The sequence below is a fragment of the Elgaria multicarinata genome, chromosome 1 (assembly GCF_023053635.1).
Source record: "Elgaria multicarinata webbii isolate HBS135686 ecotype San Diego chromosome 1, rElgMul1.1.pri, whole genome shotgun sequence".
In the NCBI taxonomy this organism is placed as follows: domain Eukaryota; kingdom Metazoa; phylum Chordata; class Lepidosauria; order Squamata; family Anguidae; genus Elgaria; species Elgaria multicarinata.
In genome coordinates, this window is record NC_086171.1 from 49,527,082 (window position 1) to 49,550,226 (window position 23,145).

The following is a 23,145-nucleotide window of genomic DNA, read 5'->3' on the forward strand; positions in this document are numbered from 1 at the left end:
AAATCTTTGATTTCCGTTTCTCTCAGTTTCTCATTTTTCTAGTCCTACATTTGGTTTGTCACAGATGGTGAGAGTTTTTCCAATCTTATATTTGGCTCATTCCAAACTTTTAATTGTTATTTTTTAAGTTCACCTGAAAATTCATATGCATTTTTGTCTGCATTTCTCCTAAATGCATGCATTTTGTACACAGTTTTGCCTAATATACATAGGTTTGCAAGCACTTTTCCTAAGATTTTCACTAACGCATGCATTTTTGTGTGTGCTCTCCCCTCATACACACATTTTTTGTATGCATTTGTATGGGAGAAATGTACATTTTGTACATTTTGTATCTCCAATACAAAAATGGGAGAAATGTACATTTTGAAGGAGAACTGAGCTTTGGTTCACGTATTGATTTGAAATTACAAAATTTGGTAAGTTTGCATTACAATGTGAGCCAACCAAATTTCTACCCCACCCCCCTGCTCATATGCTGGAAGGGTCATTTCATGTGACCACTAATGTCACATCAGAATCAGCCCTTAATTTGAGATGTCAAAAGTAGAGTGGCCCGTGTGTCCTACCTCAACAGAGGACAGTCTTTCTATTTGAAGTGCTGTCCGAAGATAGTCCTTGATTTAAAGGAATTCTCTATTTGAAGGGCCTTCCCATCCAAGTCCAGTTTAAAGATAAACAACCTTAAGAAGGGAAAGGCCTTGAAGTTGCTGGGAGCACAGCCTGAACTGACCCAGATGTCACCTGCTCAATTTCCTCCACTATGGTCAGCTGTAATTGTTTTTCTATTTAAATTATAGAAATCATTTCTAAGTTTGCAGCCAGACATATAACTTAACACATGCAAATTTTATGGAAATCTGTGCCCTCTTTTTGCCCTCTTCTTTGAGGATGCATTTCCTATTATTATTATTTTGGCAATGCTGAAGTGTCCACTTTTCAGATGTGCCACAGTTGATCCACAGAGGAATTCTATTGAGGAGCCAGCTATTATACGGTGACCATATGAAAAGGAGGACAGGGCTCCTGTATCTTTAACAGTTGCATAGAAAAGGGAATTTCAGCAGGTGTCTTTGTATATATGGAGAACCTGGTGAAATTTCCTCTTTATCACAGCAGTTAAAGCTGCAGGAGCTATACTAGAGTGGCCAGATTTAAAAGAGGGCAGGGCACCTGCAGCTTTAACTGTTGTGATGAAGAGGAAATTCCATCAGGTTCCCCATATATACAAATGACACCTGCTGAAATTTCCTTTTCAATACAACTATTAAAGATACAGGAGCCCTGTCCTTTTCATATGTTCACCCTAAGCTATTAGCTGCATTGATGTTACTCAACTGTTTTATAGTGCTCTAGCTGTACATAGGACATGTGTTTCTGATATCATTGTCTGGGCTTCACTCATTGTGACAAGTTAAAAGTGACCCATCAGTGGGTCATGTCATGCTCAAATTCCAGTAGGTATACAACACCTGGTCAAGGTGCACCAAGAGTGTCTACTTATCAGCCACAAAACACTGACTCCTATTATCCTTCTGGCTTTGTGGGTTTCAAACTGGAAGGGTCAGGAAAGCATCTTGAAGGATAATTGGTGTGTAACAGTCCAGGTTTTGTAACTGTGTAGCATCTTGCTCTTCTGATACTCGCTCCTGCTAACAATGCAAGGATTGGCATTCTGGACTACAATTCATCAAGGAACAAGACCTACCATTCTATATCTTGGTTTAGCTTTAATATAATTTTCAGTTGGGAAACGGACAACTTCGAGACAAATTGGCGTATCCATTTTATTGCTTGCACCTGCTGTCATGCAATGTACTTGTGGAATAGGTGCCGTTAAATGGATACATCTATATTCAGTATATCTTTACTGTTTATACAGTTGAGGCTGAAAATACTTTCATTTTCCCTGCTCAGTATGATGTTCTGCTTCAGATGCCATAAAATGATGGGACTTAAATAGTTTTATGGCACTTCTCTGTGTTGCAGACAGGGGACAAGGAGAATACCATTTATAATAGATGCACCCTTTGGAATGTATTTAAACTTTAGCGGGATATGGAATGATTTAAAAGTCTGATTTCCGAGCACTTATCTATTTCATTTCTAGTTCCATTTAAACCTCTGTGCCATACAGTAATGTCTGGGGGTTCCGTATATTTGTTTCACTTGCTTTTAACAGAGCACTCTCTCTACTTTTAATGGAAGCTATGTGAAATGTCACTCCTTCCAAAGCCCATACATGGAAGCTCAGAGGCAGCCCATATACTGTAGATGATGTGGGTGTTACAGAGAAATGGAAAATACAAAATAAAGAATAAGTGTTTCTTTGTAACATCCACACCAACTATGAAGCTTAGGGGTGGCAACTTGTGGTCCTCCAGATGTTTTGCCTACGGCTCCCATGAGCCCTAGGGATGTACAGATTTGGTTAAATCCATTCTGCCTGTGTTTTGCAGAATGTCAGGCATCTTCTGTTCCATTGTCCACTCATTGATGGAATCAGATTTTAATTTTTTTTTAGGGATGTGTGAGAATTTCATTCTGCTCATGCTAATGCACATCAGCGCAAATGTGCATCAGCATAGGTGCGAATTAGCACTAATTCACCTTAGTGCAAATATGAATTTGTGCAAATCCACCCACCCACCCCAAGTAAAAACCTTGTCGGGAACTCTGCCAAATCGGCGTGACTCAGAAAAAAGCCAGTCCGCTGCTGAATCCATAGGTCAAATTCATAGAAATCTGAACTAATTTGAATCTATTGCAGATTTTTCCAACAACCCTACGCATAGCCGATGGTGAGGGCTGATGGGACCTGTATGCCAAAACATCTGGAGGACCACAAGTTGCCCAGCCCTACTTACATCTTTAAAGAAGCTTTACTTTAGGGTTTCTCTACATCCCCTCTTTGTGAGAATGCTGGACACAAACGTCAGATGTTGCATCTCAGTGCTCTCCCCTACGGCGAAGAGCATATTTGATTGTTACACAACACCACTTGTCGAGTAGGGTGACCTTATGAAAAGGAAGACAGGGCTCCTGTATCTTTAACAGTTGCATAGAAAAGGGAATTTCAGCAGGTGTCATTTGTATATATGGAAAACCTGATGAAATTCCCTCTTCATCACAACAGTTAAAGCTGCAGGAGCTATACTAGAATGACCAGATTTAAAAGAGGCCAGGGCACCGGCAGCTCTAACTGGTGTGATGAAGAGGAAATTTCACCAGGTTCCCCATACATACAAATGGCACCCACTGAAATTCCCTTTTCAATACAACTGTTAAAGATACAGGAGCCCTGTCCTCCTTTTCAAATGGTCACCCTACCACTCGTCAGCTTGCTGCATATATTTCCATTCATTGATGTTCATGTGAGGAGACAGCGTGGACCTGTAGCTCATATTCTCCCAGGCATTTTAACAGCATTTAACAACGTTAAGTTTGTTTTTAATGGACCCCAGGATTGTTGTTTTTAAATGGATACTGTTGTTTTTATACTGTTTTTATGGGTTTTTTTTTTAATTTTTGTATACTTTTAATGTTTACTATTTTTAATTGTTGTAAACCGCCCAGAGAGCTTCGGCTGTGGGGCGGTATATAAATGAAATAAATAAATAAATAAATAAATAAAATATGCAGAGTCCTACCTAGGAATGGACATGCTGGCTGAGGATTGTGGGCATTGTAGTCCAACACATCTGGAGGGACTTGGTAGGGGAAGGCTGTTGTAAAAAGTGAATCTTTCCCAGCGTATTTTATTTATTTTTCGTTCAACCCATTGGCATGGTAGTTATCACATCAAAAGCATGTCAGCTGATAAAAATGCTCCCACTGATGAGAATGCGCTTTGATTGAAGGGAGGATCTGTATCAGAGCAGAGAAAGCTTGCAGTTCTATTCTTGGTGCATATTTAGTTCATTCCTGGCATCTTTAGTTAAAGGATCTTGGTTAAGCAGACTGGGGGGGGAAGCTCTTCCCAAGAATTTAAAGAGCTGCTGCCCATTAAAACAGAAGATACTGGACTCGATGGATCAGTGGTCTGACTCAACAGAAAGCAGCTCCTTGTATCCTTACATCATTCTGTGCAACCAATCCTGTTGCCTGCAATGCACTTATTTTGCATTCAACAACCAAAGGCACGGCCCTACGCATGTGTAGACAGAAAAAAGGCCGACAACTCCCAGCACGCCCCAGCCTCCCATGCTGGCTGAGGCATGTTGGGAGTTGTCAGCCTTTTTTCTGTCTAAACATGCATAGGATTGTGCCCTAATGGAATGAAAGCGGTTAGAATGATTTTGAATGCAGTAATTCTAGTGGTTTGAAACACCCCCGCAATGTGTGAAGCAGGGTGAGCGTGGTTTAGAGGAGGCAAAGGACTTTGCTATGAGTCCTGTCCTCACCTGAAGAGTCGGTGAATAACAATTTTTTGAACATCACAGGGATTTTGAATTTCATGGGGAGTTATTTGCTTGGTAATTACCGAGCCAGATTCAATAATTCCAGAGGCTCTAGAGCAGTGCAACTGGAGGGTTCCTATGTGTTGATAAAATAATATGGAAAATTTAAAATTGCTATTATTGGGATGGATGGAAGAAATCAATAAATGACTGGTGTCAAAGCACACATTATTACCTTATTTATTTTTAATGACATTTATATTCCACTTTTATTCCAAGGAGCTCAAGGTGGCATTCATGGTCCCACCACACACACTTGCAATTATATCCTCACAACATCCCTGTAAGGTAGGTTAGGCGGAGAGATAGCAACTGGCCCAAGATCACCCACTGAGCTCCATGGCTGAGTGGCGATTTGATCTTATGTTTCCCCAGCTTTAGTCTGTCACTGTAACCCATCCTTCACCACTGCAGTGCCCTCCAGATGTTTTGGACTATAACTCCCATCAACCCCATTCAGCTGATGGGAACCATAGTCCAAAACATCTGGATGAACACCAGGTTGGGGAGAGGGTGCTCCAACCACTGCACTGCACTGTCTCAGCGTGTTAGCTCCTGGGATTGTTATAATGACAGTGAGAAGAGTTTTGAAGCAATTTGTGCAATTAAAAGCGATGGCAAATTTGATTGAGCATGAGTGAGTACAAAGTGCGAGACTTCCAAAGATGACATGGCCCCAGAGAGATGTGTCTGCTACCTTAAAAGAGGCCTGAGTTGGTGCATGAAAGCCAGGAGGTGGCAACTTTTTCTTTGTTCCTGTAAATCTGAACAGGATGTGAGTACATCCATTGTGTGCTGCGGTTGCTTTCTCCCTAATCAGACAGTTTAATTATGGCATCAGCGCAGTGTGGGAAGGATCAAAAGAGTCATTCTTTTTCTTTTGGACATTTACCAAAGGTATGGAGTGTGGGAGAAGTCATGAAGTCTGTGTGTTTACATGGGGGAGGAAGGTCATCAGTGCCATATTCTTTTAGGAGTGGAGTTCACGCAGGCTGAGCAATGAGGAACAAAGCCTGACAATCAGAAACCGCCTTCGCCCTTTGCTTTCCAGGCAAAAGTTAAGACTCCATCTGTAATTGGTGAAAAGGCATCACCAGAAACTCTGTTCGTCTGCTTAAAATACCTTGTCATTATTTATATCCATTAAGGGTGCAATCCTAGGCCTGTTTAGTGGGTTAATAGTCAACTCACAGTTGGTTATTTTGCGGGTACTCCCCACACAACATGATCCTACACAACTGTGGAGTGGTTGGGGCTGGTGTTGAGTGGACTAACAGTCAACCCGGCATTTGACTGACACAGACTGCACCCCTCTCTCTGCCCTTCCTCCTCCCTCAGTCCCCCTAGTGCTATCCCAGCAGCCTCTGCAAGTTGTGCCAGCTGTAGCAGAGTGGCCGGCATGGTTTTGGCCACTCTTGCCCAGGAACTCTGTAGTCAGCCAAAGTAGTCCACTCAACCCTGCAATACACTGAGCACAACGGGCAACACGCTAACCAATGGTTGTGCAGATGGTTAACTCTGCAGAGCGTTGGTTATCTCAGTTGGTTATTTTGGGAAAATAGTCATCCATGGGGTGGTTTCTGCCTGACAGACAACACAAGAACCAACTGTTGACCACTCAACAGACGGTTGACTACTTAAACCACCATTGGTTATCGTGTTGCCTGAACCCAGCCAGAGAAAGCAAAGGGGAAAGGTGTGTGTTGGCAGAAGAAGATTTGGACAAGGCCAGGAAGCAACTCTTTCCTTCTCTTCCTGCCCACAGAACACCTGATCAATGGCATACACAGCAACAGGAAGGATAACTTTTTTCAAGTATTCTATTTTTTCTGAAGAGGATAGGGAGTTGAGGGCTTTGCAGGGAACATTGGAGGTCCCCCGTGGGTGCCACATTGGGAACCTGTGCAGAAGATGGGTTTTGAAACGAATTTCCTTTCCTACACCTGAGATTTGCGAACTGATAAGTTAAAGCAAACGCTGGGTTTTCCAGCCCAAGCATCTTCCATACTTGATTCCCACCTGGGGAGAAATTCTGTTGGCATTCACTCTCTATTTACTTTAGTTTGAGAACAAAAGAACATACTGTTCAACATAAAAAGTCCCTTTTTTCCCTATGCAGTGATTAAGGTGGTGTTTGTGGAAAAGCGGAATTGAACATAGTTTTGACCTGTGTAATTATAAAACCTTTTCTGCCAAACTTTTGATGCATGGCTGACGTTGAATGCAAGCAGAAATTGGGCACAGCAAGGAGAGGAATAAGCTAATGTGCTATTTTATATGATGGGTGCTTTAGCAAACACACACACACGAGCTTTCAGATATGGCATCTAGCCTTATCTCAGGATTCTATGACATTATCCTGTTGCTACCTGTGCAGACCAGACCTCTGTCCTGTGGCAGTGAGATCCACAGTCAAAAATGTTCTCCCTCTGTTAGATTTACAGCTCAATCCAATGGGGCTTGCTCCCAGGTAAGTAGGTATAAGATTGCAGGCTTAAAACTCATTTTGTTAATTCAGCTAGTTTGGTATACACTGTCAACATTAATGCTCATCTACAACTGAATTAAGCTCACATAATTTAAGGAACATTTAATTTGATTTGGCTTAATTCCAAGTGTGTCATATTAACTACATTGTGAAATGGGCTTGATTAACAAATATAGTTCTTGTTCAGCTACAATGTATAAGCTATTAACCCCCCTTCATATATACTAATTATGGATGACCCGATAATGGGATGTTTAGCAAGATTTACCAACACAAAGAAACTCTATCCGCCTTGAGTGCCATTTTGGGGTAGAAAGATGGGGGTATAAATCAGATAAATAAATAAATACTCTCTAAAATGCAGACAAAATGCAGGTAGCTATGATGGTCCTTTAGAAAAAAGTATCAGACAGACCAACTAAAACATCACTACTTTGTGGTATTTTAGTTCGTGCTAATAATGGTATTACCCTATTGTTATTTGTGGTAGCTTTGTTAATATAGAAGATGATAATGTGAAGAATGCCTTTTTTATCACTCTCTATTTAAGGCTGCAAGGCTATACACATTTACTTGGGAGTAAATCCCAATGAATGCAGTAGGGGTTATTTCTAAGTAGAAACATATAGGATTGTGCTGTAAACATCTTTAATCGCTGGTAGAGAGCAGTCCTATGGTCCCTGGGTGAGCGTCCCAGGGTCCACAGGATTGTTCAAATTCCCCTTTCTGATCACTCTGACCTTGGAAGGGGGAGTCTGAGATCTGCCCCCACCCCCACCCCACCCCATGGCCAGCACAGAAAGAACTGCACTAGCTGGCATCCCAAGTCAGCAAAGTGATGTTGGAGGAGGAGGAAAGGGAGTGTTGTGGTCGGTGGGAGAGTGGGTGGGTGAGGAGACTAGACAAGCCAGAATACAAGTTATCTTGAGACCCCCTCAACTTCCTTCCCTCCCCCTCTGAAGCACCCTTGGTTGATGGGTTAAAAAGCCTGTCTAGCAAAATCTGCAAGGCGGGAGGGTGTGGAGAAGTTTGCTTCTTCCACTCCTCCCAACCTGCATTCAAAGATTGGACACTTCTGGGTTCAGGAACTTCTGATCACCTAGGAAGCAATCTATAGGATGAGTCTTGACTGCAAGATCACAATGTCTGTGATCTTGCAGTCAAGACCCATCTCCATGAGTAGCTGATCCTTAGTTCAGATGCCTTACAATGATTACTCCCCACCCACTGCCGCCTTCCCACCATATCTTTGCTAAATGAAGAGCTGGTTTATTTTTTAAAAAATGATATCTGAACAGTGGTGACTTTCCCAGCAACTATATATTGTTGTGAACTGACAGTGTTCTAATGCAAACTATTTTGGTCTGGCTTGGTCTTGAAAGGGTAATTAAGGCTGCAATCCTATGGATGTTTAGACAGAAAGCAAGGCTGGCTAGGGAATGCTGGCAGTTGGAGGACTTCTTTCTGTCTAAACATATAGAGCTTTTCGAAAGATCTACAAAAGCCTTCTATAATGCACACGCACGCTCATACACAGATGGATCCGCAAAGCTGTTTGGCTTTTGGGGATCTCCTTTGGGTTGTGGTGGCTATGAAAAATTTGCTGGTGAGTGCCCGCACTTCAAAATGTAACCACTGCACCCCTGGATGCAAACGCTCTTGACGAATATAAGTACAGTGGTTAGTCTGAATATAAATGCAGTGGTTATCCAAATTGCCCAGTACAACTGCACTGGGGAAAGGGGTACACCAAAAGGGACAACAAAGAATGAGGCAAACCTCCTAAAGTGCTAAAAAAAGAGAGAGTATTTACTTGTAGAAGCATTCCAAATTAATACTTTGAACATGTTTCAAATGTTTATTAGAAGCAATAGTCACTTTTTCCTCTCTCAAACAAGGAATATGTAGGTGTGATAGCAATTCAGCGTTTTCTCGCCAATTAAAAGTACAAACTTCTCACACCTTTTGGAGGTTTACCTGATAGTCTGACGATTAGTACTGCTTTCATTGTCTCACTCCCTATTTTAAAATAGTCCCAACTCAGTGAAACAAGAAGGCTTTCAGATGATTCTGTAAATGCAAACATCGGCAGATGCAAAATCCTATTTCCCGAGAGAAATACCAAAATGTCTCTATTTTGAACCAGTGTGGTGTAATGGTTGGACTAGGACTTGGGAGATCCTGATTCTGACCCCCACTTGGCCGTAAAGCTCACTGCTTTGGGCCAGTCACCCTCAGCCTAACCTACCTCATAGGGTTGTTGGGAGGATAAAATGGAGAGGAAGAGCATCATGTAAGTTGCCTTAGGTTCCTTGCAGGAGGGGAAAAGGAACTTTAAAATCACTTCACTGGCTGCCAATTAGGTTCCGGGCGAAGTATAAAGTGTTGGTTATTATCTTTAAAGCTCTGCGTGGTTTGGGTCCGGGTTACCTGCAAGATCGCTTTCTCCCGTACAATCCACCCCACACACTCAGGCCCTCTGGGAAGAATTTACTCCAGTCAGCCAAAACTAGGCTGACAACTGTTACCCAGAGAACCTTCTCTTCTGCTGCTCCCAGATTGTGGAATGGCTTACCAGGAGAGATTCACCAACTTAATAGTCTTTCTGAGTTTAAGAAAGCCATAAAGCCAGTGTGATGTAGTAGCTAAAGTGTTGGACTGGGAGTTGGGAGATCTGGGTTCTAGTCTCCACTCAGCCATGGAAACCCACTGGGTGACTTTGGGCCAGTCACAGACTCTCAGCCCGACCTACCTCACAGGGTTGTCGTTGTGAGGATAGAAATGGAGAGGAGGAGGATTATGTAGGCCGCCTTGGGTTCCTTGGAGGAAAAAAGGTGGGATAGAAATGCAAAAATAAATAAATAAATAAATATCTCTTCTGGCAGGCCTACCCATATGAATTTTAAGATGTCTGATTGTTATTTTAATATTGTATCAGTTTTATATGTTTTTAATCAGTCTTATGCATTTTATGGTATTTTTGTATTTAATGTTGTTCCCTGCCTCGATCCAGATGGATAGGTAGGTAAGAAATAATAATAATAATAATAATGATGATGATGATGATGATGATGATGATAATAATAATAATAATAATAAATCACTACATTTCTGGAGGACCTAGCTACAATTGATTCTAACTGACATGCTCATTTGCACGCAGACTGTGAGTCCAAACAGGTAACCAAACTATCTTGGGGTAGTGGTCACCTATGTCATCCTCATAGGTGGTAACCAGAGGTTTACTGGCTAGGGAATGCTGGGAGTTGTAGGACTTTTTTTCTGTCTAAACATGCATAAGTTTGCACCTTTATTATCCTAAGATTTCTAAGTGGTTCCCAATACACACTCACATATACATATGCACATACATACATAAATACAAAATATAATATAAAATCAATATAAGAACAGTTAAAGAACAATATAAACTACACATACTTAAAAGCATTACAACAAGACAGTTGTTAAATGGAGCAGTGTCGTAATCTGTTGCAAGTCAAAGAAAGCCTGTGTAAACAGATATGTCTTCAAGAAGAATTTACAGCTCGACAGACTTTCTGCTTTTTGAACAACGCTTGGGGGGGTGTTCTAGAGGGTGGGTGCCACTACCAAGGAGGTCTCCTAACGTGCTGTTACTTGGTGACACTCTTTTGGTTGTGGAATGACCAGTAAGGGCCAGATCTACACCAAGCAGGATATTGTACTATGAAAGCGGTATATAAAAGGCAGGAGCCACACTACTGCTTTATAGCGGTATTGAAGTGCACTGACAACTGTTGGGGCCCATTGACACAGACCATATACCGTTCTCACAGTGCTATATCCTGCTTGGTGTAGATCTGGCCAAGGACTCCTTGGAAGTTCTTAGGGTTGACTGAGTATGTATAGAAGAAAGCAGTCAGCTAGATATCCAATTGTGGAGGGTTGGAAGAGTAAACCCAGCCTACCCAAAGCTGTAAGAAATTATTTTAAAATCCAAGAAATAGGTACTCATCATTATAGCTCAAGTTGTTCTTTAATTGTAAAATAACTGGACTGGGGGCACTTTTTCAGTGTCCACTAGTCCAAGAGGTTAGTTAAGTGAGTAGTTCCTTTTCTCTGACCTTCTCTCTCCCAAAGTTTTTTGCTCTCTGCCTCCCATTACACAGTAAATGAAGGAACTGACTCTTATGAGACTCTTTCTGGGAAGCAGAAGGGAAGCAAAAGCAGAAGAGCAGAAAATACAAAGTCATTGTATGTCCCTTAAGACTCAGCCAGATGACTCTTGTCTGTTTCAGTGAGGGCAAGGAAGGCCCGGCTCTCTGACAAAAGGGAGCAAATTATTGCCTTAACAGACCACAGCATTCAGGCAATGGAACTTTGGTCCAATATACGCTGCCGATTTAATGTGGAGGGAGAGCATAGTGGGGTTGTATGCGAAAAATGACGCTGTCGCTAATCCGCAGCAGACCCACAGCTTCCCTCTGGAAAAGGTGCATTTTTTAAAAGACATTTTAGTGTGTTGTTCTTCCTTAAGCGCGACTGCGGAGTGGTTCTGCTGCAGTGTGCCCTGTCCCCCACATGAAATCCTGACACAGGGATGGGCAAACTCACCCACGTCCAATCCATCAGACGCTCGCCCTGTCACGACCCTACTTATTGGGCCGTGTGAATTTCTTTTGAGGCTGAGCAAGGCCCAATGAACACTCACCAGCCGTCGGCCCTCACTCTGGAAATTATCCATTACCCCTCATTGCATATTTGGGGCCTTTACAGCTGCCATTTACACAACAGGATCATGCACAATTTCTGGAGGCTCCATTATGATGCACAATGGCGGCTCCAGATGAGGGTGATGTGCGAAAGAAGCCAAAACGGCAAGGGGTGGAACCAAAAAAGGAGTTCTTCAATTTCGATAAGCCTTTCTTGAAATTATGTTTATTCAGACAAGCCAACGTGTTTTGGACTCCAAAAACTGGGTCCTTCCTCAGGGCAGTCTAAAAACATGATAAAGACGTATATAGTTTAGAAAGAGAGAATAAGTCCTGAAAAAATATATCTTCCTATACAAAATGTATGTAAAAGTACTTACAAAATTCAAGATATTTAAAATGTTAAATAAAATACTCTTAAAAGACATACAATTGAAAGCTATATAAAACATTTTTAAACATATGATATTCAGACAGAAATTTAAAACTAAAGATTATTCTCTCTTTCTAAAATGCATATGTCTTTATCATGTTTTTAGTTTTAAATTAGATAAGCACCCCTTGCCGTTTGGCTTCTTTCGCACACTCCTACAGGGTTCTCCCTCCTCCCTTTTTTTCCAGATGGGGTTGGACAGCTGCCAAATGCTCATTGGGCCCCGTGGGCGCTGAGAGCATGGGGCCACAAATGCATCACGGGTGCCCGACAGATGCAGGGGGGACAGATCCATCGGACTCCCAATTGGGCACCTGCGACATCCGTAATCCTGAACGGATTTCTGTGACCAGGTTGTGGCCTGGCAATGACTTTGTCAAGGGGTGGGTCTGCTTTACTTATCCACAATATGTAGTGTGCAATAAAGAATACATAGATGGGAAGGCGAAGGTGCAGTCAGTAGCAGGAGCTTTCAGTGGTGGTATATTGAAGTAGCGTTACTGCGTTCTACTTCAAATTAAACGATACACAGAGAACGAGAGGGAGCAGCCAGTATAGCAGGGGAGCATGGACAAGATGGGGAACAAGCTTCTCTCATTTGCTCAGCAACATCTCTGCGGTTGATGATGTTCACTCCAACTGGCGGGACTCCGCCCACCCAACCCCAAAGTAAGAATGCTTTGTATGGCCCGTGGAAGTAGAGTTTTAGGCGTTCTACACTCCACTTTCTTGCTTTGTGAACCACTGATTTCCCTATGTTAATTTCATGAAAAGCCGTATAAATCCAGAAAGCGCTTCTCATTATGACATAAGCTTTCATGGATAACAATAGTCACATCTGATAATGTGGACTCTAGTCCATGAAAACTTATGCTGTAATAATTCTGATAGGTGCCACACAACTCCTTTGTTTTTGTTTTTGTTTTGGCAACATAAATTAACACAGTTGCAGCTCTGGAAATTACATGAAGGTGTTATGCAATTTTCCTTAAGAGCTGCTGCTCTAGGAACAGTCTTTTGACATCACAGGGCCTCCTCGCCCATTTTATTTTGTAGCTGTATTCAGTGTACTGGGTGGAGTTGCGAATGTCACAAAAACCTGTAGGTGTGTTCCGTACAGGCACAAATGTGTGAGAACCAGGATTGGTAGCAGAACCCTGCTGAGGGTACACTCAATGATAAACCTCTTGTTGCTATGTATTGTATTGCTATGGTATGCTCTTGGTCATTTTCCCACCCTCTGACCCAAAGGCTGATTCCAAAATGTTACCAGTAGCGCACTGGCGTCAAGGGTAGGCGTGGGTGGACACCTGTTGAGGGCCCGCAGGGGCCCACTGTCAAGAGCCCCCTGGACTTGCTCCTCCTCTTCACCATTGCAGCCTGTTTGTTCCCCTGCCTCTTGCTCTGGCCCAGACAACAGTAGTGGTGATGAGGAGGGGCAGGAGATGCCACTGCCTGCTGGTTCACTGGGTCTCTGCTTGTCCAGCAAACAAGTGGTGGCAATGAGGAGAAAGAGGATGAAGAGCAATGGCAGCTGGTGATCATGGCGGCGAGAAGACAAGACTCACTGAGGAAAGGGCCCATTGATGGTGACTTGTCCACGGGCCCTTGAAAACCTGGTGCCGGAGCAGAGTATTCAGCACCTCTGGTCACCTGCAATGGCGTTACTGTTTTCTTTTTGCTTCAGCTCATCCCCACCTTTAAAAAGGTTTCAGCTGTACCTCATCATTCTTCAAGCTGGAAAAGTATCTGTCCTCGCTCCTGTTATGCACCTATTGGCTCTCAACTTTCCTGACACCCACTTCCACTCACGATGCCAGTGAAATTCAAAACCAGCGAGCTTGAAATAAGAATTTCCCAGCTTTTAAAGCCTGGGGGTATTCTGAGGAAAGCTTCCTAAATCCTTCCTCTTGTTTGGAATGGAAATTGAGATTATTACAAGTTTATGTACCAGTTTGGGTCCTGTGTGGCCTGTATTAATTGGACTAGGTCAGCTTTCCCCAATCTAATGCCCTTCAGATGTGTTGGACTACAACTCCCATCATCCCGAGCCAGCGTGATGGATGGGAGATGATGGGAAAGTTGCATGTTGATGTGTATTCAGAGGCTGATTGTTTGGACCCCCTTATTTTTGATGAAACTTGGGTTGATTGATGAAATTGACTTGAACCTGGAACAGTGTCCTATCATGGGACAAGGCATTGTCTCACACAAAACACAAGGATGGAAAGGGGTCATTTCCTGGTTGCTGAGGCAACATGCTACCCCTCACTCCTCACCTGCAAACACTATAGTTCCAAGTGGCGGTGTGAGAAGGTGAAGATGTCCCAGAAAGAAAGGCCCTCCAAGCAGCGGTGGGGAATGTGTCCCTCCAGATGTTCTTGGACTGCATCTCCTGTCATCCCTCCTCATTGGTTCTGCTGCCTGATGGGAGTTGGAGACCACCAACATCTGGAGAGGAACACATTTCCCATCCCCTGCAATAAAAGAATTCTCCAAAAGAGCTATCATGCTCTGATGATGCTCATAATTGCTGGTCCAATTCTAGCCCAGTCTTTCCCAAGCAGGTGCAATCCATATGAGTTGGACTGCAGCTCCCATAATTCCTAGCTGGCATGGCAGCCAGTTGCAGTCCAACACATCTTAACAACACCAGCTTAGGGAAGTCTGGGCTAGCCCAGCTTTTTCCAACTTGGGTGCCCTCCAAGTGTTTTGGACTTCAACTCTCCTATCAGCCCCTGCTAGTAAGGCCAACAGTCAGGAATGCTGGGAGTTGTAGTCTAGAACATCTGGAGTGATCCAGATTGGGAAAGGCTGGGTTAGCCCATCACTGCCTCTTCAGGACAGAGGGAACAGATGAATCACAGCCATGGACAGCAGTCTGAGGTGAACCAGGAACCAGAAGCCATGGGACAAACGAGTAGTCAGGACCAGAAAGGAAGTCGGAACTGAAGAGCAAACTAGGAGTAAGGACCAAAGATACAGCAGTACAGTAGAGCTCTGTAACACTTCTGTGGCTCACGTGAGGGCCAAAACAAACATTACTTTAAATTTGTGTCTAGCAGCTATGTCTTTCTTTTCCTTTTCCTTTTTTCTAATCCAGAGTACGCACAGGGCCCCCACCCAGATCTTAAAAGCTCCCATAACACCCACCCCCACATTAGGGTCCCAATCTGCCCCTCCCCACTGCACCTACTCTAAAGGAACAACAACCAGTGGAGGCTGGTGGCTCTGATGTCAGTGGGGCAGTGAATCCACGCTGAGTTTCAGTCAGAACTCTAAAGGTGCTTTACTTTTATTTATTTATTTATTTCATTTATATCCCACCTTTTTTCCTCCAAGGAACCCAAGGTGGTGTACATAATCCTCCTCCTCTCCATTTTATCCTCACAACAACAACCCTGTGAGGTGGGTTGGGCTGAGAGTGTGTGACTGACCCAAAGTCACCCAGTGGGTTTCCATGGCCGAGTGGGGACTAGAACCTGGATCTCCCAACACTTTAGCCACTACACCACACTTTAGAGCTCTGACTGAAACCCGGAGCAGATTCACTGCCCCACTGACATCAGAGCCACCAGCCTCCACTGACAGCATGGCTGTGAGATACAAATTTAAAGTGCCGCCTGTTTAAAACTTAAGGCTTAGCTGGAATAGGGCGGACCCCTGCCCAGAAGGACCCAGTGACCATCTTGGATGGTTGAGGTCAGTCAAAGGCCTAAAGGTACTTCAGTGCATTCCTGTGGTTCACCACATGGGCCTGTTGCACCACATGGGGGGCAGTTTCTAACATCACCTGATGATGGTGAGGGGTCATGATGCCAAATTGCTCAGAGATTATTCAGTTAATGTTCTCAAGCTGCAGTCCAGAAGTCAGTGGCACTGTTCCCATTGACTTTAATGATTTTCTGGATTGTACCTTTAGTCTGCAATCCCATGTACACTCATGTACACGTTAGCTCCATTGAACGCAGTGGAACTTTCATCCAAGCAAATATGGATAGAATTGCTCTGTCAGTTGCCTAAACCTCTTCTTTCCCTAGCTAATGACCCAGTGCGCCTGCCAAGTCTGTAGCTATAGTGTATTCATTTATCTATTTTTGCCTATTTTAGTTTCCAGTTCTATCTCAGCTTAGCCAATTTTCTCTGAGCTTATTGCTTGGCATGCTTTAGTGTCTTTTTTTTATAGTTTTCATGAAGGCTGCAATTATAAATCTTAATTTAATTCTGCTTAGAATCTGCCAGCTGCGATCCTTCACAAAGCTCTCGTTCCTTAAGGACTCCAAAACAAGGAGGTGCTCTTAGTTCTTGCATTAGTTTTGAACTGGTTGGTAGAAGCACCTGTGGAAAGTCTCCCTTGTGCACAGCTGTGAAAAGTACGTGAGACCTGTGTAGCTTGGAAGTTGGCAGCCCTTGTTTTTAGCTACCTAACTTTCTGAACAGATGAAAATATCCAATAGACAAATGAATCTTGTCAGAGTTAAATATGTTGGACTTTGAAAATTCTCATCATAAAATATAAAGGAACATGCTTCTGGGAATGTCAATGTGCCCGAGGACTATGGGCTCCACCACACCTATTTTTCCCCCCTCTGGCTTGTCTCTGAGTTTTTTACCTCCGTTTCATAAGCGGTGCAAGGGCTCCCTCACATACAGTCTCTTTCACATGGGTTTTCGCTTGTTTGCGCTTCCATTCCTCCTTGCCCCTTCTCCTTCCTCCTCCAGTTCATTGGTTGTGGTACTCTGATGGGCGTGCCCCCCCTCTGGCTTTGGTATCTAGCGATTGCTTTTAAGATTTTATCTGGGCTCCGTTTCTGCAGGCAATGAAGCACTAAAAAGTCCATTCAGCCGACTAACAAGTCCCTAGGATGACTGTGCTGGAGGAGGAGAATCACCCTGCCCTCCCGCTTCGTCATCAAGACTCCATTAGCACATGCCCCCAACAAAGGAAGAAACGAGAGGGGGAAATAATCCAGACTTTCCCCCGTGCCAAACTAAAACACAACAACGGGAGGAAGGGGAGAGATGAGTGCAGGGCAGGGACAACATCATGTGAGTTCTGCGCTGCAAATCCACATACCAGAAATGGCAAGTGAGCGATAAATCGCTGGTGTGATGGAGCTCTATGTTTCTATAAAGCAGGGTTGGGCAACTTGTGGCCTTCCAGATGTTTTGGCCTACCACTGCCATCACCCCTAGCCAGCATACCCAGTGGTGAGAGATCATGGGAGTAATTTCCCAGCCTAATTTCTGAACTGCTGTCCTTTTGCAAGCCAACAGTTCAGGCCTCTGGCAAGAGTGATCTGTTTTTTCCTCCGCAATCTCTTGGAGAGGGAGAAGAGGGTGTCAGAAAGCGAAAAAAAGGGAGTTGCAGAAAAAGAGATGGAAAGCAAGCAAGAAAGGGGGTGTTCAAGAAAGAGAGAAAAGTGGGTGACAGAGAGAGAAGGGATATTCCCCGCACACTCTGTGATATCTGGCCCTGCCCACTACCAGCATGCAACCCTTAACAGAAGAGGGGTTCCCCATCCCTGCTTCAAAGAAAGGTCTGTTTTATTTGCGGGGTGGGGGTGGGGAGAAGGCAAACTCTCTCCCGAGCAATATGTTTTGTTCAATAGGTCCTCGAACGTCTCTAGGTAGATTGGCAGCTGGTGTACTCAGTTCAGTTTTTGCCTGTTTGCTCACTTTATTTATTGATTTGTTTTATACCCATCTTTCTACCAAAAAATTGTGGCTTTGCATGGCATTTGGGAGCAAAGCATTCATTTCACAGCACTTGTACATCTTTTCACACTGTAATTTGATGTATTAGCCTGTAAAAGGCTTGCCAACATTTTTATCTGGCCCCATCTCTGTAATTTGGGGCTGTATTCATGGCTCTGAGTTGGCGCCGCCTTATTTATTTATTTTATTTTATTTATTTATTACATTTTTATACCGCCTAATAGCCGAAGCTCTCTGGGCGGTTCACAAAAATTAAAACCATCATAAAACAACCAACAAGTTAAAAACACAAATACAAAATACAACATAAAAAGCACAACCAGGATAAAACCACGCAGCAAAATTGATATAAGGTTAAAATAAAGAGTTAAAACAGTATAATTTAAATTTAAGTTAAAATTAAGTGTTAAAATACTGAGTGAATAAAAAGGTCTTCAGCTGGCGACGAAAGGAGTACAGTGTAGGTGCCAGGCGGACCTCTCTGGGGAACTCATTCCACAACCGGGGTGCCACAGCGGAGAAAGCCCTCCTCCTAGTAGCCACCTAGTAGCCTTCACCCCAAACCCCATGGTTTCACTTCCTGGGGGTGGCGTCAGGTAATCTCCATGCCAAGGATGGGGCGCGGGGTTTCTGGCAGTCATCCAGGTACTGGAACCACCCCCTCTGCCCTCTTCCTGGTTTGCAGAGACCAATTGCTGGTCATCTTCCACCAGGACCGCTTCCTGGATTGGCCACGGAGCGAGGTCAGACAGCAGAAGAGCCGGGGTGACTTCGCTCCTGAATGAGCCAGGGTAAATCCCCTGACTTTTCTGTGTAGTTTCACAGGAAAGCCCTGTGGTGACTGCAAATCTGAGGCTGCATCATATAACTGATATAGTGTAGATTTGCAGCCACCACAGGGCTTTGAGCGCTTATAGACAACCCCTTTAACAGCAGGTCCATCTGATTAGCAGGCAGAAATGCTTAGCAATGGCCACAGAACGGACACTTCCACCTGTACATTTTCGGCACCTGTAAACTGCTCTTAAAAGCACTGGAGGTGGAAAGTCCTGGCTAGTCTATGTAGCCAAGGAATTTGAGTGTCTCCCTTCTGAATACACAGATTATGGGTTGGATCCAGACTTCGTCACGCTTAGAGTAGATCCACTGAAAGCAACTGGACTTAAGTTAGTCGGGATGTACTTGTCCCATGTATTTCAGTGGGTCTACTCTAAGCATGACAAAGCCTGGATCCAGCCCATTATTTGGAAAACCTTTGTCTCACACAACTAAGGGTTTTGCAAGCCAGATTCCTTCCGTTGAAGGCCGATAACTGTATCAGTAATGCTCCTTGGCGGACAAACAGGGATATCACTCTAGAGCCATGGGAAAGAACGAGGTCAGAATCTCTCTCCCAGACAAATCTATCACCTGTTGAGGGCCCCACCGAGAGAGAGAGAGAGGGGGGGGGCAGTGTGTGTGTGGGTCTATTTCAGCAACAGCCGCAGGAGCCAACAGCCGCTATTGAAAGAACTGCCCACTGGTCTGCTGAAAACTTTGGCTGTTTCAATGTGGCTCCCTGCTCTCCTGGAATGCAGTTCACTTTTGAAAGGAACTTTGTGCTGTCAAGAGGATAGATTTTCCTCTCCTCTGGGAGGCAGGCTTCCCCCCCCCCCTTCTGTTAGCTTTCCGAGCGGCGAGTTTTCGACTTTTGAATCGAAAGCTTGTGCAGTCCTAGTCTGAAAAAGTAGGCAGGGACAATGGAGGAAACTGAAAGCCAGAAATCTGAGCCGCTCCTGACTTGTCCAAGAGACAGCAGACAGATGAAGGGTAAGTAACAGAGTCGCTCGTAGATGGAGTTACATTCAACATGTCCCTCGCTGCTGCTTTTTATATCTCAGTGACAGATTATATGGGGCAGATACTTTATTTATTATGCCGCAGCTGACTGTATTTTTTGTTGTTGTTCTGTTCCTTATATCTGACTTTCTCTTGGGAAAGACAATTGTGGAAACAGCAAAGAGCACGAGGCTTTGGATTTTTTTTTTTAATGCAAACGTTTTACGAAACACAGCCTACAGCAAGGGAGGGGGTTAACCCCATGAGGAAGGGAAGTCATCCTTTTAATATGACGTGCTCCAACAATGTGTGGAAGTCAGCTTCCTCCTCATTTAGTTCAAGTGAGAGTTATAATTTGCAGTTCATCTTTTAAAGCCCAGAGACCCATAGCAAATGGTTCAGACTTCAGTGTGTTTCATGCGAAACGCATGTGTTTGTCTTGGAATGTGGCCAGAAATTATGAAAACAGCTTTCATGTAAGGTCAGATATGCTGTACTCTGTTTTGTCTAAAACAGGGTGCAAATGAATTCCTTTAGAAGAACAAACTTTTGAGATAGTGCAACACGTGCCTAGTCTAAATCTATTATTGGTGTTTGTAGAATCCATCTCATTCTCCTTTGGGGAGCTATAATTTATGGGACTCCAGCGACTGTAGCATATGATAACTCCCAGCTACCCTGTATTTTACATTGTGTCCCTGCTGGCAGATGTCACTAAAGCTCTTATGTTCTTTTGTCTCTACGGAATAAATGGTTGGATGGACATGGTGTTTTAGAAATTGTTGGGATTGATAAATAAATGATCAAAAATCAATATAATTACATGTGTATATGGAGGAGGTGGGCTTAGGATGCGTTAGGATTGATTCCCAATATATGGGTGTATATTTTTTTCAAAATTGGGTTGACTTTTTTTGCTTACTTAGTTCTGCTGGATACCAGCTCATGGATGAGACATATGTGGGGAAGGCTGAATTCCATTCTGGAAAAAATCTCAGAGGCTGCATTCCAGGGGTGGGCAGGACCGAAGGGAAAAGGGGCGGGGCCAAATATGCAGCATCTTGCCACTTAAAGCTCTTACTGCCAGTAACTAAACCTAAGGAGAGGCATTTCAAATGTTTAGTATGGGGGATGGGAGCTGGGAAAACACTAAACAATCAGAGAGGTTAGGAGAAAGAGGTGGGGCCAAGGAAGGGGGCAGGACTGTCTTGGAATTGGCCCACAGGAGGGCCGGATTTGGCCCAAGGGCCTGAGATTCCTCACTCCTGTATATGTGGATATGTCTTCTTGCGTAAGGTGACCATATGGAAAGGAGGACAGGGCTCCTGTATCTTTAACAGTTGTATAGAAAAAGGAATTTCAACAGGTGACATTTGTATGCATGCAGCACCTGGTGAAATTCCCTCTTCATCACAACAGTTAAAGATGCAGGAGCCCTGCCCTCGTTTGTATCTGGTCACTCTAGCTATACTCCTGCAGCTTTAACTGTTGTGACAAAGAGGGAATTTCACCAGGTGCTGCAGGCATACAAATGACACCTGCTGAAATTCTCTTTTCTGTACAACTGTTAAAAATACATGAGCCCTGTCTTTCTTCTCACATGGTCACCCTATACTTGCACTCAAACCAGTTTTAGCAGGTGTGTTAACTTTGTGCATACTGTCACTGCTGGATATGATGGAGGCCTGTAGAGAAAATGCTCAACCAGTTTTAAACAAGTGCCCTGCAAGGTTCTTCCAGCCAGTCAGCAGTCATTGTTGTTATTGTCATAGCTAAATCCTAAAGACTTGAGGGGAGGTGGGCAGTCAAGCAGAGATAGGCTGTAGTTTCCAAAGAGGAGCGAGAGTAAACCCTAGTTGTAGATAACAGGGAGCAAGACTCATCAAGAAATCTGTTACATTTCCTCCAATGTAATCTGTTGGAGCTAGAGCCTGAGGTGTGTGTGTGTGGCTACCTCTTTTCCTTCTTATAAGAACATAAGAGGAGCCCTGCTGGATCAGACCAAGTCCAGGACTCTGTTCACACAGTGGCCAACTAGACATGATGCAACAACACTCTTCCACCCATGTTCCCCAGCAACTAGTGTATACAGGCTCTTATACTAGAGATTGCACTTAGCCACCAGGACCAGTAACCATTGATAACCTTCTCCTCCAGGCATTTATCCAACCCCCTTTTAAAGCCATCCAAATTGGTGGCCATCATCACATTTTGCAGTAGAATTCCATCTTTAGCTATGCTGTGTGTGAAGAAGTACTTTCTTTTATCTGTCCTGAATCTCCTGCCAATCAGCTTCATGGGATGACCCCATTGGGTTCACTACACTTCAAGAAGGACGCAGACAAGCTGGAGCGTGTTCAGAGGAGGGCAACCAGGATGATCAGGGGTCTGGAAACAAAGCCCTATGAAGAGAGACTGAAAGAACTGGGCAGGTTTAGCCTGGAGAAGAGAAGATCGAGGGGAGATATGATAGCACTCTTCAAATACTTAAAAGGTTGTCACACAGAGGAGGGCCAGGATCTCTTCTCGATCCTCCCAGAGTGCAGGACACGGAATAATGGGCTCAAGTTACAGGAAGTCAGATACCGGCTGGACATCAGGAAAAACTTCCTGACTGTTAGAGTAGTACGACAATGGAACCAGTTACCTAGGGCGGTTGTGGGCTCTCCCACACTAGAGGCTTTCAAGAGGCAGCTGGACAACCATCTGTCAAGTATGCTGTAGGGTGGATTCCTGCATTGAGCAGGAGGTTGGACTCGATGGCCTTTTAGGCCCCTTCCAACTCTACTATTCTATGATTCTATGATTCTAGTATTTTGAGAGAAGGAGAAAAATGTCCCCCTATTCACTTTCTCCACATCATGCATAATTTTGAACACCTCTATCAGGTCTCCCCTTAGCCTCCTTTTTTCCAAGCTAAACAATCCCAGCTGTTGAAACCTTCCCTCATAGGGGAAATGCTCCAGCCACTTAATCATTTTAGTTGCCCCTTTCTGAACTTTTTCCAGCTTTACAATATCTTTTTTTCGGTGTGGTGACCAGAACTGTACTCAGTTTTCTAAGAGTGGGTGCACCATAGATTTGTATAAAGGCAGTATGATATTGGCAGTTTTATTCTCTCTGTTCTCTCTCTCCCGCTTCTCCCCACCCAGAGGGCTGCTGGGAGAGAGATCTGAACTGATCACTTGCAGAGAGATTTTGAAATTAGCCCAGGAGCCACATTCAGTTAGTTCAAGGGGTGCAGATTGACCATGCCTCCTCTAAACAAACTTAGGTTTGAAACTTGACACTAGGGGCAGAATTGAATGGGGTACTTGCACCCCCCCCACACACACACTGATTCCCTTCTGCAAGTGGGGGATCCCGCCCGTTCCACTACACAAGCGTGACTCACCACTTACACGAGGGAGATTTAGTGTTTCCTAGGGGAAGCCCCGAACTAATTGAAATGCGCATTTCTGGACGGAGGCAAGTGGGCGGAGCCCCCTCATGTGAGCTCTACAGACCTGCCTCCTTCCAAAACAAGCAAGTAGG

At 44.0% G+C, this 23,145-nt stretch overlaps 1 protein-coding gene across 2 annotated transcripts in view; it reads left to right on the plus strand.

Moving 5' to 3' along the window:
• KIAA1217 (KIAA1217 ortholog) overlaps window positions 1-23,145 on the plus strand; it is a 421,304-nt gene that overhangs the window by 154,549 nt on the left and 243,610 nt on the right. Inside the window, exon 1 of one of the 2 annotated variants that reach the window (XM_063127620.1) lies at window positions 19,295-19,602. The exons of the other annotated variant lie outside the window; for it this stretch is intronic. Within the exon in view, the coding sequence (XP_062983690.1) occupies window positions 19,533-19,602 (70 nt within the window). The 5' untranslated portion in view covers window positions 19,295-19,532. Of the gene's footprint in view, window positions 1-19,294; window positions 19,603-23,145 lie in introns of those variants that run through there. 2 annotated transcript variants of the gene reach the window in all.